Raw genomic sequence first — 13,247 nt, forward strand, 5'->3', positions numbered from 1 at the left:
TGTGGATTTAATACAGCAAGTTATTGTTTATAAGGCTGTTATTGATGTCTCCCCAAGTGGAATTTATAGGTGTTTAAAATCAATTATAAAATTTTTGATTCACCGTGCCCTGGACACTAATTTACGGGGCACAGTGAATCAACTTAGAATATAATGAAAAAACACATGATTATAAAGATTTCTTCAAAATTATTAAATATATGCTGATGCATATACAAACTATAATCCAGCAAACCAGCTACGTAATGTGTGAGTGTCTTATATAGTGATACAAGTCCTTTAGAAACTATTATAAATACAACTGTCATAATTTCTATTCAAACGTGAAAACAGTTGTTTATATGCACATATTATAGAAATAATTCATGGAAAAATAAATGTATCAGCTTCAACAAGTAATATTTGTCATCCACTTGATACTGGGGCTTAGTAAATCACTTTCGAGACTGATTCACTGTGCCTCGGATACATGTGACACACATGAATCATATTATCAAATGGCTGATAGTCTGGAGAAGACATAACACATGCTCATCAGTTGGACGGGGTTCTCTTCTAATTAATAACAATTTTTGAAGGGCCACCTTTCCTCTATTGTGAGAAATAAATACAAAGACACTGACATCCACAAAATTTACTTTTGATAGGAAAAAACTGACTTCACTTGCAACTTAGGTTTACCCTTAATGTATCCAAAAACAAAACACAAATTTATAAGGGGGGTGTCTTTATGCATAAAAATATGGCATACCTGCTGCAGATATAGCTACTGATTCACTGTGCCCTGTGATTCACCGTGCCCCTGTTTCCCCTATATCTCCAGTTGTCTTAAAAATATAAAAAGAATATAAATATAATAGAATATAATATAAAAAAAAATGCTTTAAATGAGAAAAACGCTAAGGTTGGTCATGCCCTTTCTACCTTCAGAGAGGAAATGAGCCTTTTCTGGACAAAATTTTGCTTATTCAGTATCCTTAATTGTAGAATTGTGGAACATCAGGGGTGTTTAACATAAAACACCAACCGGGATGAAAAACAGCTTTCTGCACAAAATGACCCCTTTAATTCCAACTTTCCTCCCTGAGAATTATGAATTCACTTTCAGTGCGAGTGCACAACCAATGTTCGTCAAGAAACATATGATGTAGCCTGAATCACTAATGAAATTTTTCCAAACCAACCATGACTCAGATAAACGTAATCTTTCAATGCAAGCGTCTTGGCATCAGAATGAGGTTTAGTTTTAAACACAGCAGAGAGCGGACTCTCACCCTTAGGCCACCCGGTAGGCGGTCATACGATGGTAGTTTTGACTGTGGCTGCGCGCTGCCCACCCCAGCAGTGTGGCAGCCATCATGTGGAGCGGCGAAGAAGCAAGAGCCAGATAGAGAGACCAGCCGAGGGAGCCGTCCACTTTGTCGGGCAGCACGGACACCCTGTGGAGCAGGTCTGTCCCCGCCAGGTAGCAGCAAACTGTGGCTAAGGTGCAAAGACCTGCAAGGGACAAAGTCAGCAGTGTAATATGTTCCACTAGCAATCACTGTGCTAACATGATTATCATTTTAGTGCAACTATTTTCTCTATGCATGCTGCAGATGCATTCCCTCAAATTTATCAACCATTATCCCGATTACAGTGGGGAAAAACTGGATACTGATCAGGATCAAAATCAAACTACTGTATATTGCACAGAATTTGTGAAGATGCATGCAACCCTTTATATTTTTGATGAACTGTACACCTGATGGTACATAATTAAGACCTTCAGTTATTGCAAACTTGTACAAAAGTGGTGGGAAATATGATGTACATTGTTGCTGAATTGTCATCAAAATGCTACTTCTGAAACATGAATTATAGTGAATGTATGTAATGAATTAAATATTGCTGTTGCATGTTTTGTTGTTATGGTTCAGTGTTTGGTCTCGCATCGCTTTGGTTAATGCAACACCCAACTGGAAATTAAGACTGAATTTGTCAGTTTACTGGAAAATGTGCCAAAAATAAACGTGCAAAACATTTTGTTCCTTTGTCATCTTATGACTGTAGAAGAACCAACTATAATGTTGGCTTCCATGCCAGCCAGCTAAAATTCAAACTAGAAAGGCACTCAGATCACATACCTCCACTGAGGTCTGTATACACTTTGACATTTTCCATTAAATCTCAAGCAATTCCTTCAGTCTCTTGTTCACTGAAAGGAGTATTCCTTTGATCTGTCCTCCAACATTCTTTGATTTTCTTTGATGGCAAACAGGTCATCATGGCTGTTTGTCTCAGTCTTTCATTATGTAATCAGAATCAAATGTTGGATTTCACCTTTGATCCTGAACACATGACCAACCCTGAATTGGGGTCAGATGTGAAAGATCAAAGGCAGGATGAAAGAAATGGGGATCAGATCTCAAACACTAAGGACAGGCTCGTGGTAACAAGAAACAAGATAAAATGTAGGCTCTTGCCGTCAATCTTTCAGCTTAAGGCTGAACCCATTTGAAGTCCTGGTTACAACACCAAAGGAATAACGCTCAGGAATCAAAGGCAGGGTCGGGATCAAAGAACAAAGTCCAAAGATAAGTCAAGATCTATCCCTGGATTCATACTAAATTTGAATTCACTATTCCTCCCTTGTGTTCTCTGCCTTTGACATCAAGAGATGCCTGGGATTCATGATGTCACTGGCGTTTCGATGATGCTGATATCTCTGCAGGACAACAAACATCTATCTTTAAGATCCTGGTGCTTCCTGTCTCATTGTATGGTTGTGAGGTTTGGAGGCTAACCAGTGACCAAAGGCGACAACTAGATGTCTTTGGTACTCTGTCTCCTTGGAGGATCCTTGGGCACTGCTGGCAAGGGATGTGAATCGTTCAAACAACTCACGATTCAATTCGATTCCGATTCTTGGGGTGACGATTCGATTCAGAATCTATTTTCCATTCAAAGAGCTCTGAGAAATAGTTATATTACTTAAAAAATGTTTATGTTTAAGAAAAAGCAGTTTTACAAGGTTAATCAAGTGATTCTAGATGTAAATTTACTTATCTGCTTTGCTCGTTCGGAGTTGGCTGGCAGTTTAGCAAAGCGCTGGTCAGTAGTCGGCAGATACCGCTGCTCCGCTCTTTTAGCTCTGGGTGATGGTGTTGCATGGGGGCGTGTGGATCTGAAGTGTTTCCAAAGTACTTGACTTTCATTTTGCAAATTTTGCACACTGCATAAGTCATGTCAAGCTCCTTCTTACGCAGCAAATAATAAAATCCAAAATGTGCCCAAACATTTGTTTTCAGCAAAGACGGTGCTGGCTGAATTAGCTTTTCGTCCGTCATGCTAAGCTACAGCCACTGAACTCTGCAGCTCACGAGTGTTTGAAGCACTCTGTGCACAAACTCGTGTTGAGGACCCCAGCAACTGGAGAAGATCAAGGGGCACCCACGTTTCATCTGGCTGCAGCAGAGGGATGGTTACTTTCAAGAGGTGCAGGAACACACGTTCCTGGATGATGTGCTGTTTTGCACCCAATGCGCCTCTGTGACGTAGTGGATGCATGTTCTCATACCTGACCTAACCTTCCTTCACGCAGGGCTTTGTGACTGATGAGTGCAGTAGACAAAACATTTTGCACATTCTAACATTCTTCAAAAGTATACATACACACAAAACATTTCAAGAAACCTTTCAACTTGTGGCTGACTCATGACAGGAAGCAACAGCTAACAAAAGCTGCAGTCACACAGGTCTTACCAGCCAACAGGTGGAGTAGACCGACTCCAAAGGTTGGAGTGAGGCTTCGACACAAGCAGGCGCAGAATCCAATCAGACCTGCCAACAGCACCAGGCCCATCGCGACCAGCGGCAGCAGAAACTGGCACCTCCACAAATCTATGGAAGTAGACATGGAGACAGCGAAAACAAGTCTTTGCTATTAACTGCTACAGCCCTTTTTTACTCATTAGATATACAGTGCATCTGGAAAGTATTCACAGTGCTTCACTTTTTCCACATTTTGTTATGTTACAGACTTATTCCAAAATGGAGAAAATTAATTTTTACCCTCAAAATTCTACTCACAACACCCTATAATGACAACATGAAAGAATTTTTTTTAATTTTTGCAAATTTATTAAATATCAAAAATTGAGAAATCACATGTACATAATAGGTATTCACACCCGTTGTTCACTACTTTGTTGAAGCACCTTTGCAGCCTCAAATCTTCTTGAATATGATCCCACAAGCTTGGTGCACCTATCTTTGGGCAGTTTTGCCCATTTCTCTTTGTAGAACCTCTCAAGCTCCATCAGGTTGGATGGGAAGCATCAGTGCACAGCCATTTTCAGATTTCTCCAGAAATCAATTGGATTCAGGTCTGGGGCTCTGACTGGGCCACTTGAGGACAATCACAGTTGTCCTGAAACCACTCATTTCATATCTTTCATATCTAAGGGTCATTGTCCTGCTGAAAGATGACCCGTCACCCCAGTCTGAGGTCAAGAGCGCTCTGGAGCAGTTCTGTACATTGCTGCATTCATCTTTCCCTTAATCCTGACTAGTCTTCTAGTTCCAGCTGCTAAAAAATATCCTAACAGCATGATGCTGCCACCACCACATTTCACTGTAGGGATGGTGCCTGGTTTCCCCCAAACAATGGTGCCTGGCATTCACACCAAAGAGTTCAAGCTTTGTCTCATCAGACCAGAGAATTTTGTTTCTCATGGTCTGAGAGTCCTTCAGGTGCCTTTTGGCAAACTCCAGGTGGGCTGCCATGTGCCTTCTATTAAGGAGTGGCTTCTGTCTGACCAATCTACCATACAGGCCTGACTGGTGGATTGCTGCAGAGATGGTTGTCCTTCTGGAAGATTCTCCTGTCTCCACAGAGGAATACTGGAGCTCTGACAGAGTGACCATCGGGTTCTTTGTCACTTCCCTGACTAAGGCCCTTTTCCCCCAATCACTCAGTTTAAACAGGGGGCCAGCTCTAAGCAGAGTCCTGGTGGATCCAAACATCCATTTATGGATGATGGAGGCCACTGTGCTCATTGGGACCTTCAAAGCAGCGGAAATGTTTCTGTACCCTGACCCAGAGCCTTGAGACAATACTGTCTCAGAGGTCTAAAGACAATTCCTTTGACTTCATGCTTGGTTTGCGTTCTGACATGCACTGTCAACTCTGGGACCTTATATATAGACATGTGTGGGTGATTCTTTAACTACGGGCACTATTGGCCTTGTAAATGTAATTTACACCACACCATTGCCTTACAATATAAAGCGCCTTGGGGCAACTGTTTGTTGTGATTTGGCGCTATATACATGTGCTCTGATGTCACTGTTTATCTCCATATAAACTACCCAAACAATCTTTCATACAAACTGTTTAAAGGGACATTACAGTGTTGTGGTGGAAATTACGGCAATAGTGTGGGACAACTACATTTTGTTTAAAAAAAATCACAACAGTTGTATGACATTGAATACCCCAATTATGTTTTGATTATTTTACTGATATTTCATTCAGAGATATTTTAAAACATTAGAAAAAACGTTTCTTTACCATTCATTTTTATCATTGAAGATCAAAAGTCTGGGTGTGGGACAAGCACAAAACGGCAATATTTGCATATAATGATGCTGAAAAAAGGTGAAAAAGTCATCATAGACTACTAGAACAAATTTCTTAACACACTTTCATTGTAAAGATAACTATAAATGTGTGAAATTTCCCCTTTTTTCTGTTTTTCATACAATATGATCAAAGGACATAATAAGTACCCGTAGTCTAAGAATCACCCGTGTGTTCCATTCCAAATCATGGCCAATCAACTAGATTTACCCCAGATGGACTCCAACTAAGCTGTAGAAACATCTCAAGGATAATCATTGGAAACAGGATGCAACTAAGCTCGATTTTGAGCTTCATGGCAAAGGCTGTGAATACTTGTGATTCCTTAGTTATTTTTTTAAACAAATTTGCAAAAAATCTCAAAAAATGTTTTCTTCACATTGTCATTATGGGAAACTGTGTAGAATTTTGAGGGGAAAAAAATGAATTTACTCCATTTTGGAATAAGGCTGTAACATAAAATGTGGAAAAAGGGAAGCTCTGTGAAAACCTTCCGGATGCACCGTAAGTCTGGGATGTGCTTCACACAGGCACAGACAAGGCAGCTATTCACATGGCAGTGAGTGCATTTCTACTGTGCGATTTTTGGTGGTGCAGTTTTGAAACCCACCAATAAACAGAAATGGGGGGGGTGCTGATGCTTGACCAAGTCTGATCAAACTGGCTTGTCATTTTATGCAAAAATGCTTCTGTCAATTAGCCACACCCACTTTCCTTCCTTCTCTATGCTTAACTAATTATAAATGTAGGCATGTTTGTCACTCCAGCCTCTGTTATATAAATTTCCTGGGACGCAACAACACAAATTTGACAAACCTGATGTCTGTGTGAAATGAACTGGTCTGTATGCATGAAAAGAAACTGCCTTAACTGGCAACAATTTCACACATAAGGAATGGACTGTCGCAACGGGTCTGCAGACTTTCCGTCAATGACATGGATTAGAATGATCTATGAACTTACATGTGCGCACCGTGTCTTCTCCACTGTTATGGTTCCCTGGTTCTTTGTACTTAGGCGTGAACTGTTGAGGTAGAGTAAAGCTTTGACACTCCAGTGTCATCTTGTCACCTGAAAGAAGGCAACATCTTAGACAAGTTTATTTTTACCCCACTTTATACTTCCTGCTGAACCAGAACGTTTTGGTGGTTCTTGGACACAATATCATCGAGACTCTAGAGTGTCCTGCGCTCCTCTTGATATTGGTACATGCTATGAAATTCAGGTAACCTTTGACATACCTTCAAGCTAAGAAAAAAGTGGGGGGAGAAATGACCACCCAAGTGCCACATGGTCTAAAATGAAATAGTTTTATGGCGTACATGTTTATTTCTAAAGCAAATCTTTGCCATGAGCCATGGCCAAATTACTAATACGCCATCAGCTAATGTGAAGTTGTCTAGCCTGAACTTTCAACTGATGACAGAAGTATCATTTACACTCAAGCATAGATTTAGCAAGTTTGCTTCTGGGCTACATGTTACAACATGGATTATATTGCAAAACTCAAAGCATAGCTTCGAGGGCATGCATCTGATTATACAGCCAGGCTGACTGATTACTTCTGTCTACTGTCACTGGAGTAACAGGGTGATTCTTTAACTATGGGCACCATTGGCCTTGTAAATGTAATTTCCACCACACCATTGCCTTACAATATAAAGCGCCTTGGGGCAACTGTTTGTTGTGATTTGGCGCTATATACATGTGCTCTGATGTCACTGTTTATCTCCATAGAAACTACCCAAACAATCTTTCATACAAACTGTTTAAAGAGACATTACATGTTGTGGTGGAAATTACGGCAATAGTGTGGGACAACTACATTTTGTTTAAAAAAAAAATCACAACAGTTGTATGACATTGAATACCCCAATTATGTTTTGATTATTTTACTGATATTTTATTCAGAGATATTTTAAAACATTAGAAAAAACATTTCATTACCATTTATTTTTATCATTGAAGATCAAAAGTCTGGGTGTGGGACAAGCACAAAACGGCAATATTTGTATATAATGATGCTGAAAAAAGGTGAAAAAGTCATCATAGACTACTAGAACAAATTTCTTAATACACTTTCATTGTAAAGATAACTATAAAAGTGTGAAATTTCCCCTTTTTTCTGTTTTTCATACAATATGATCAAAGGACATAATAAGTGCCCGTAGTCTAAGAATCACCCAACACCAGATTTTTACATTTTTGCTTCATTAGGTTTTTATGTGGTAAGGACTAAAAGTGAACTCCCATCTCGTGATTTGTTATGGACCTGAGCCCGACCAATATATCGGTTGGCTGATGATGATATGAGACTTTCACCAACATATCGGTATCAGCATTATGTTTGGCAATATGGGAATTTTTTTTTATTTTACAAAAATGCATGGCTGTGAGAAATGATGTCTTTAGATAGTTTGTCCAGTAGAGGGCTATCTTTACAACGTTACCAAGCATGGCTGGGACTCCCATCACCCCTTTGTCACATTAGTTACAATAGACACGGGCAAAGTGACCAGCTGTCATACATTTTAAATCAGAGCGGGCGTTTTACAGGGATGAGAGACAAGTCACCGCTATGCCGTTAGCTAGGTGGGGCCAAAACAGATGTGAGATATATTTTAATCAAATGTTGAATGATGTAACATGACAACTACCAATCCAAGTGAAGGCAGTATGATGTACACTGGTTGGTTGTTGGTTATATTCATAATAAAGTTCATGTATAAATGGTAAAACATGCACAAAACTTACATTTCTTTATCATAAGGGTTTGATAATGAAATGTTCAGAATCACAGCCGTTTTTATGTGTATATCGGCAGATACGAGTTTTGTAAATTAAAAAAAAATTTTTTTTTTACTCTTTAATATCAGTACCAGCCCTGAAAACCCCAGCTGTAGACCAAATGTTTGAAGACAAAGAAAACAGGTGAGTAGTTTGGTTCAACTTATTAAAACACCAGGAGCACTGTTTTAACAATGTGGATGGAAAAAAATATATTTTTGAATGATCCTAAAACTGTGCAGCCACTGCCACTTTCAGAGCATGCCAACCATCACTTGTATTGTCCGAGAATGTCACCTACAGAAATTTGACTGTGTGGTGCATTTCTCTAGGCGTGAACTGGAACACTGGCCATTTAGTGTTGAGGACCCCAGGGGCTGGAGAAGACCAAGGGGACTACTACACTTGGCCACAGCAGATGTGTGTTTACTTTCAAGAGGTGGGTATAGACTGGTTGTCTAATTCGGCTGTGATGGATGCTGCATCTCCCAAACCTGCTATGGTCAAAACAAGACCACGGCACAGTGACAGAACATCACCAACGCATCCTTTCGAACCCTTGAAGATTTTCCAAAGTGTGGATGACGTTTCAAACCATGACTTTTCTGGATGCACTTAGCAGCTCAACATTTTAAATCGATTAAATTTTAAATCATTCTAAAGTCAGTTTTAAGCAGAAACGAGGTGTTAATTGGTGAGTCGTTACTGATGCTTTGAAATTCACGACAGCGCAGTGAATGCAGTAGCAGCAGCTCCTCTGGCTGCTGCGCTCTGACCGCTTCCTCTGTCTTTTATGATGAAATAATGCTGAATTTATGCAGAAATGATTGTTGTACAAAAGCCTCAGATATCTGTCGCTGAGATTGATGATGACTGTAGTGCAGTTTTAAGCAGAAACGAGGTGATAATCGGTGAACCGCTTATGATGCATAGATGACGCAGGCGCAGTGAAGGAAGGGCGGACCGATTTTTAGGCGGGACTGTTTGGTCAGTGACACCAGATCTGGTCAGGATGACAGATTTTGTGGCCATTTACATTTAACATTAAAACCTCCATTTAAAGAAAATTTTACTTTATATTTGAGTCAAATGTGCCTCAATCTCACTCATATTTGAACGTGAGGCGCAGACTGGCACTCACTATCGCCCGGCAAAGCTTGATCTAATTCTGATCTGGATTGTGGATTTTGTTAACATTTGAATTTAATATTGAAAGCCCACTTGATGTACATTTTGCAAGGACTTTGACCTTGAAAATGTTTCCCAGGGTAAAAATGTATGGAATTGGAAGATAGAGTTGGTTAGCGGAGGTTTGCGCTCTACAAGTTCGGTGCTCTAGTTATGGATGTGAAATCAGTATGAACAAATCTTGTCAAATCATCATCTTCAAGGAGATAACCATCACCCAACATTGATTCATCTCAAGAGTGTACAGGAATCAAATTCAAAAGAATGTCCCTCAACAAACAAGGACTACACCAGGATGGACTCTCCAACCATCTTGACGGGAAAGAGACAAATGGCCTGACATACTTTAAAACCAGACTTGATGACATGCAGTCATGTTATGCACGTATAAGCTGCACGTATAAGCTGCATGGTTATGCACGACTGCATGGTTATGCGCACGCATAACCATGCACGAATGCATGGTTATGCACGCATAACCATGCACTGCATGCATAACCATGCAGTCATGCATGGTTATGCACGCATAACCATGCACTGCATGCATAACCATGCAGTCATGCATGGTTATGCACGCATAACCATGCACTGCATGCATAACCATGCAGTCATGCATGGTTATGCACGCATACTGCACATTCAGTCTCTCCATGCAGGTATAGAAATTCCACCGGCCTGTTGAGAAAATACATGACGCAAGCAAGGCTGAGTGCTTGACGCCTAATCTGTCATACGTGAGGTTTTGATCGTTTTGGAATGCAGCCGGGCAGTTTGCCAAACATACCTGGATCCTTGTGCCAGTGCGCGTTGGCAGGAACGAGCACGCAGCGCCACCACAGTCCCACGGTCCCGTTGAGGCGGAACAGCGTGTCGCTGTACGTCTTCTCGTCGAAATCCCCGACCATGAACTCCTCGTAGAGGGATCGCAGCTCGGACACGTTGGCCTGGCCGCGCACGGCGGGGCTGCTGTACTGGTACCAGTGCTGCGTGCCCACGGCCACGCACAGATACACCGTGCCCAGCACGCTCAGCACGCAGGCGATGACCAAAGCTGTGGCGTAGCGGTTGTCGACCATTATTCGTAAACTGAGATCGAAGCCCGCAGAAGGGACGCGGAGTCTAGATCGCGCCGGTTTTAGTGATTTATAGTCGTTCGTCGTGCGCGTCAGCGGCTCGCCATCTGTTCCGCTGCCCCACTTCTCCTTCACACACACACACACACACACACACACACACACACACACACACACACACACACACACACACACACACACACACACACACACACACACACACACACACACACACACACGGTCCCGCAACAAATACAGAAAGAAGCGGGACGTTAAGCTGAGGCGAATTACAACAGCAGCCTGTTTTATAAAAGTCGACGCTATTTATTTATTTATTTATTTTTTTAAATACGACAAATAAATACATTAATCAATTCCCTTTCCTCTTCCGGGTTCGTTCGAGCAGATTAGCGAGCTAATCTTTTTTTCTTTTGTCACTCACTCGATGAATAAAATAGGCGTAATATATTTTGTGTGAGTAAGACTGCATTGTTTTGACATTTATTGCAGAGTACCATGGCATCATCATTCAACCACAAATGGCTTCAGGACTCAGGTGAACATGCCATCATTACATCATTGCACATTTCCCTTCACTTTCATGTGTGACATGTCATTTTCCACTGTGGGTCCATAATGCATAAAATTAATCATTAAATAAATACGACCACACTGTTAGAAGTAGCTGTAGTTATTACACAAAGTGCCATTGTTTCTGTGGTCAGTAAGTTCTTTAACAATTCTCTGTATCATCTGGAGAATGGGCAGGAGTGTTCTTCAACTGAAAAAGCTACTTTGCCACCACACTGTCCACCATGACTTCTGAGGTATATCATAAAATGATATCTTATATCTATTTCATTCATGTACTGCCATTCAGTGGCTTCATGATGTCAGAGCAGTTTAATGACATCTCGTGTGTTCTTGCTGTATTTTTTATAAACAGAAGTCAAAATCCTAAATTGTAGCCCAAAAAGCATCATTTTGACAATGTTGGTGATAGAAATAAAATAAAATGAATGTGGCAAGAGCTTTCGTGTTCCAGACCAACACTGTGAGGCAGAGCATTAAAAAAAATCTGACAATTAATTTGGATCTGGGCTATAACCTAAATAATGTATTGTGAAGATGTTTTTTTTTTGGCTACAGCATATCTGGTCAAAAATTGTATTAATGGTCTCTCAATTCATTTTTGTGTGTGTGTGTGTGTGTGTGTTCCAAAACTGTCTTGAGGTCAAGTTGGGCAATGGTGACATTTTTTATTTATGTAACTGCAGTGATGGTTTGAAGGACCAGTTGATCATTTGCTGTTTATTCCATCCACCCAAACTCCTGATCAAATCCATCAACGAGCATCAAGGTTAGAGTAGTGGACTTTGTATCAGAGGATAAAATCTAGATGGTGAAATCAAGGTGTATTTCTCAGTATGATCACTGAAATACCTTAACCAAGGGTTAAACTCCTCAAGTGCCTCAGTGCAGTTGCTCAGCAGAGCATTCTGTGGTTGCACTGTGCAACATTTTCAGTGGAACTATCTTGTTAAATAAAGGCTGTAAGCATGATGCGACCCATCTCCCCAGGCTTAAATGTAATATTTTAGCAACCTCAGACCCAAAAATACTTAAAATGATCATATTTAGGATATTCACTGACAAGAAAGTCCTTTTTCATACCAGTTGGTAGTTGGACGTCAGCGCTGATGGTATTACTGCTTTGACAGTAACCATGACACCAACACCACGAAGGACGTAGTGATGAGACTGATTGTGTGGTTTATAGTATTTGTGCCATCACTTGTTGAAGCTGTTGTAGTTGTTGTAGCAGTAGTTGTTGGAACTCTTGGAGTTGTTGTTGTTGCTGTTGTTACAGCTGTTGTAGTTGTTGGAACTCTTGTAGTTGTTGTAGTTGTTAGAGCTGTAGTTGTTGGAACTCTTGTATTAGTTGTTGTTACAGCTGTTGTAGTTGTTGGAACTCTTGTAGTTGTTGTAGTTGTTAGAGCTGTAGTTGTTGGAACTCTTGTATTAGTTGTTGTTACAGCTGTTGTAGTTGTTGGAACTCTTGTTGTTGTTACAGCTGTTGTAGTTGTTGGAACTCTTGTTGTTGTTGTAGTTGTTGGAACTCTTGTAGTTGTTGGAACTCTTGTATTAGTTGTTGTTACAGCTGTTGTAGTTGTTGGAACTCTTGTTGTTGTTACAGCTGTTGTAGTTGTTGGAACTCTTGTTGTTGTTGTTAGAGTTGTTGCAGTTGTTGGAGCTGTAGTTGTAGTTGTTGGAACTCTTGTAGTTGTTGTTGTTAGAGTTGTTGCAGTTGTTGGAGCTGTAGTTGTAGTTGTTGGAACTCTTGTAGTTGTAGTTGTTGGAACTCTTGCAGTTGTTGTTGTAGTTGCAACTGTGGTAGTGCCACTATTTGGAGTTGCTGAAAAAAGAGCAAAATAAGTTAGAAATTGTAACTCATTCTGATAAGCTAAAGTAATTTATGCTCTCTCTCTCACTCACTCACTCACTCACTCACTCACTCACTCACTCACTCACTCACTCACTCACTCACTCACTCACTCACTCACTCACTCACACAC

At 40.6% G+C, this 13,247-nt stretch overlaps 1 protein-coding gene across 2 annotated transcripts in view; it reads right to left on the reverse strand.

Moving 5' to 3' along the window:
* Window positions 1-878: 878 nt before the first annotated feature.
* Window positions 879-13,247, reverse strand: part of LOC117505112 (claudin domain-containing protein 1-like) — a 59,747-nt gene continuing 47,378 nt past the window's right edge. Inside the window, exons 1-5 of one of the 2 annotated variants that reach the window (XM_034164642.1) lie at window positions 10,897-10,935; window positions 10,383-10,800; window positions 6,587-6,694; window positions 3,745-3,882; window positions 879-1,497 (exon numbers count right to left, since the gene is read on the reverse strand). In XM_034164642.1, coding sequence (XP_034020533.1) covers window positions 1,277-1,497; window positions 3,745-3,882; window positions 6,587-6,694; window positions 10,383-10,674 — 759 coding nt within the window. In that variant the 5' untranslated portion in view covers window positions 10,675-10,800; window positions 10,897-10,935 and the 3' untranslated portion in view covers window positions 879-1,276. Of the gene's footprint in view, window positions 1,498-3,744; window positions 3,883-6,586; window positions 6,695-10,382; window positions 10,801-10,896; window positions 10,936-13,247 lie in introns of those variants that run through there. The other variant, XM_034164641.1, reaches the window with a different exon arrangement.

Source organism: Thalassophryne amazonica, chromosome 23 (genome assembly GCF_902500255.1).
Source record: "Thalassophryne amazonica chromosome 23, fThaAma1.1, whole genome shotgun sequence".
Taxonomy (NCBI): Eukaryota; Metazoa; Chordata; class Actinopteri; order Batrachoidiformes; family Batrachoididae; genus Thalassophryne; species Thalassophryne amazonica.